Raw genomic sequence first — 4,569 nt, 5'->3', positions numbered from 1 at the left:
TATTGTCGAGCATCATGGTCTGCAGTGACGGTTATGAAGAAGTGAATTTGGCAACCATTAACTGATCGTTGATATAGGAATCCATACTATCGTTTATTTATGGCGTTTGTATTTTTGAGTCTGATTAACGGTTCTTTGACCGGACATTCTAGGGTTTGCACTAGAATAGGGGTATGATGGATCCTTCTGTAATCGAAAGTAATTAGCTCGGATTCGGATGTTTAACGAGGGAGAAAAACATATATGCTCCACTAAGAGTTGACTGAGTGACTAAAAAGGTTGCAGTCATGGGTTTTGACATCTTGGACGCCCTGTCCCAGATTACGTGATGGTATGCAGTCACGAACTTCCTTCGGCAAACAAAATCAACTTTGAATGTCGCCGTCAACTGAGTTCAACCACGATTTGTGAGCTTCATGATGGTGTGCAGGTGGCCGCAGCCTCTGAGATCGACATTAATCACAACCCCATTAATCATATGTGACTGACCGGTCATAGCTGTGTCGTGCTTTAGGTTGATGAGGCGTTCATATTCGGTGGTGAGACTCTGCAACGTCGTTTTGGCATCCTAGGTATTTCCGTTAAGCAGCATCTTAGGACGACTGTAGATAGGATACAAAAACAAGCCACTTAAACTTATTCTCCGACAATGTACTGAGCTTAAAGCGCTTGCACTTTCGATTGCCAACACAAGCAAACTTGATGAGATAATTAGCATACTTCTTGACCAACTTAGGACATTGGTAGCGGATAATTAACAATGATGTCTTTTCACCGAATAGCTGAGACAGTATTCTGATCGTTTCATCATGGCTGAGGTCGTGAGAGAGCTTTGGGAGAATGAAATTTGTGAACGGTTCATGAATCGGTGTGCCAAATTTCCACAGAAAAGGTCTGATTTTCCATCCATCATCAGACTTGGAAAAATCATTCTTGAACATGACTGCGTAACGCTTAAACCAGGAGTCAGAAGTGTGACCAGAAAGATGATTGAATATGGACTCCGTTGTTAAGGCCGCGGCTGCATCAGTTGAGGGAACAGAAGCTGCTGCCGTCTGAATATGCAGTTTATGAGTCAGTGGATCGGTGAGCTTTGGTTGCGCTTCTTTAAACTGCATTTGTTGCTCCGCAGTAGTTTGAAGAGCCGATCAAATTCGATTGAGATCATGGGTTTCCGTTTGCTAATTGTAGTAACGGTATTTTTCTCAGCCTCTATCTCGGTCTAAACCTCCCAAGCTAGCGTCTACGTCAAAACAACCACCCAAGATACACAGTGCATATTAACGCCCAAAACGAAGCCAGCAACACCTGTACCAATAGTTGTAGTAATAACAATAATGTTTACTGCCACCTCTTGGGTGGCAGACCTTCAGGTATGATCATACATTTACAGTCGGAGTAAGGCATGATTGGGGGGATTCGCGGGTACCGGAGAGCGCACGAAAAAGATAACGATGTCACAAACAATAGGCAATATCTGATCAAATAATAATAATATGTTCCTTTCCCAACTTGCAGGGAGGATGCTGTTTGAGGCATGACGGAGGCGTGCGTATTACGTGAGGTCATCGCGGTTGCGAGAAAAACTAGGACAATATGCATGAGGTCAGACTAGTTCAAAGGTGAAGCCAGCCGACATGGACTAAAAGTGAGCACCATTGCTGGCCATGAGTGACCGTGGGCGACCGGTTGAGTAAATGGACAGTGTCGCAACAAGCAAAAATGGAGATGGAGATGAAGTAATTCGGAGTTGAAGCAACTGGCAAGTTTTGTCTTGAAAATATGTTTTACCATAAAACTAGGTAGACTCACTGGTGCCACTGTTGTGGGGATGTCAGTGCGAGGGATTCGTTCGACGGGGAGATAGTGCTGACGCATATTGCTAAAAGAACACCGTGTACGGAATTGAGCTTGTTGAAGTGGTGAACCAAATTTGCGGCAGAAATACTAGGATGGTCACGTTTGAACGAAAGATTCATCAAGTTAGGATGAACTCGTCCCAGACGCGGTGGAAAATTTGCTCTAAGTTGCAGTTACAGGGTTCAGCGGGCGAGAGGTTGCGGTCGAGATTCTGGAGAAAATATTTGCGGAGTGCCCTCACACTAGGTATGGCAGTGCCATGCCATCTATGCATTTGCATACTTCCGATTATCGACAGCCCCGTAGTGGTCGTCCCGTATACAGTGTAAGCGGAAATAACTATCCAGAAATCCCGACGCGCTCCGGATGCACCATTGGCAACCGGCGTTTCGCAAATACTGGGTCAATATTGGCTTTTGGGTCCAGACTTTCGACCATGCAGAACTCGGCTTGACGGCTGACTGGCAAGCTTCCCTAATGTTTGGCCAATCTTGCGTAATATGGGCTTCTTGGCTGTAGCAGCACATGACTGCAAGCGATGAAGCGGGATCCGCGTAGAATTCCGCATGAAACTGGAATCTTACTGTCGTAAAGGTAAACTCACGCCTGGCTCAATCAGTCCAACTAGCGGTGACGAAGAAGCCGTGTATACATCAATGATCTGGTAGCGGAATCCGGCAACCATATGTATTATCGGGCTCAGCGAAGTTAAAGCTGAAGTGGTGGTACATCTGTCAATCATAAGACATGGTGGTGTAGACTTGAGCCTAGGATCCAAGAGCCATACGCTGCACCACACTACCTCCGCGCGCTTATACCGGTTTGCTCAAGATCTATTGCACCGTAATTGCATATATTAGCAAAATAAATCCGCGCTTTACCGCCAGTTTGCTGAGTACAAATCTACCCCCGTCTTGTCTTATTTAATCACTTGATATCACCACATTGGTGCACTCTATCCTATCGAAAGTCTCTACAATCTCACAGTGCTTTATTGATCCCATCCCAGTCCCAAGCTTTGACCCTCTGCAATACCTGCTTTAAAAGCCCTGTTTGCATGTTATCCACTCCACCAGTCTTGCACTTTACACCTACAGCGGTCTCCAACCGGATCAGAGAAATAAAAACGACCGTATATAAGCTTTGTTATGCCTCTGAGGATTCCCTCGGTAAATTTAAATTATTCCGCTCTCCACAGAATTGCACATACTAGTCCTCACCTCAAAGATGACGTCCGTTACTGGGCTGTCGAGAAATCGGAGTATGTCAGTGGAATGACGGCATGGCACTGCTATAGCCAGTTTGATAGCATACCGGCAAATATGCCCTTCCTCCTCTTGACTGTACCCTATCACCCGCTTGTTCCATTGCCTGCAACTACGAATAAACTCACGCTTCATTCTGACCGAAGGCTTATGATCATGCCTGATGGGACGCCACCCACGTGTTGGGAATTAGCATCATCATGATAACGTGACACTTTGTGGGTACAAAATGCACATCAAGGGACGGGATGACTTTGGTCAGCTTATCCAAAATCACTTGCACCATTTCCTCCTCTTCAATGATAACTCTACTTGCATAGTCCAGATCGACAAGATTTTTGCCAGATATTTGAGAACCGGGTTCAGTGGACATTTCAGCATTTGTCCTATTATCTTGTTAATCACGAAAATAAGTGGGAATGGAGAGAGGGCGCCCTAGAACGACGCCGCTTTGTGTGCGCAAGCTACTGAAGCTCTCTGTACATTTCCGTAACATGACCAACCCTTCGCACCTCCAGTCCACGACGATGCGAAAGACTCCACGGTTGACAGCTCTCACATCAACTTCATGCCCTCTCTCCAAAGATACTCCTTCCGCATGATAAACATCATAATCCGCTTTCTGCGAAGAAGAAAGAAAAAACTCCAATGGAAGCAACTTTTGTTGGACGCCCGTGTTTCCGTCCTGAGCTGGCCCTGGTTTTGGCATATATCCCGAGCGATTCCCTTATGAATTAGAAAATTCATTGATGAAAAGCGAAAAGCAACCCCAGAAACCACAAAGACAAGAAGCAGATGACATCGCCCCAGAGGCCCCTTTGAGGCCTTGGGCTCAAACCGACATCCAACTATTAACGCTGCTAACAAAACTTTCGGCTCCCCACCCTCGGAGGCAGCAGAGACTGTGCTGAAATGCTTGTCCACAAACTGCCCCAGCCTTTTCAACAAACCCGGCGATGTTAAACAGTCAGCTTGCCTTGAACAACCGTCCATAATCGCACTCACAGAGACCTGGCTCACACCAGGTGTCTCTGACGCGGAGATCTCGATAAACGGTTATTCTATTTTTCGAGATGACTCAAAACGAGGGAGGGCTGATTGGGTTGCTCTGTACTTACATGCGGCCCTACCAATCCCGATTTTCGTCTCTGATACCACCCCTGCAACTTTCGCGATGCACTGTGGGTCCAAATTCCGCCGCGCGGGCCTGATTATCTCCTTCTCGGCGTGGTCTACCGTAGCCCTTCGAGTCCCCCTGAAGATTATCGATTCCTCATACAAACACACGATCAACTCTCCTCCAACTACCACTTCACTCATCTCCTGCTGGTAGGTGACTTCAACGCCCCAAAGGCCTCCTGGATTGAACTCCAGCGCGTCGAATCAGGCGGACCTTTTGCAGCGGCGCTGTTAGAAGTCGTTCAACAGAGCGCTTGGACCCAAC

At 46.6% G+C, this 4,569-nt stretch overlaps 1 protein-coding gene across 1 annotated transcript in view; it reads left to right on the top strand.

Annotated features, from left to right (window-relative positions):
- The window catches only part of T265_04470 (hypothetical protein), a gene marked incomplete at both ends in the record, with an annotated part of 39,281 nt that overhangs the window by 5,675 nt on the left and 29,037 nt on the right, over positions 1-4,569 (top strand). The window contains one exon of the mRNA XM_009169219.1: positions 3,936-4,454. Within this exon, the coding sequence (XP_009167483.1) occupies positions 3,936-4,454 (519 nt within the window). The remainder of the gene's footprint in view (positions 1-3,935; positions 4,455-4,569) is intronic.

Source organism: Opisthorchis viverrini (genome assembly GCF_000715545.1).
Source record: "Opisthorchis viverrini unplaced genomic scaffold opera_v5_76, whole genome shotgun sequence".
Taxonomy (NCBI): Eukaryota; Metazoa; Platyhelminthes; class Trematoda; order Opisthorchiida; family Opisthorchiidae; genus Opisthorchis; species Opisthorchis viverrini.
This window is presented reverse-complemented; position numbering and strand designations above follow the sequence as displayed.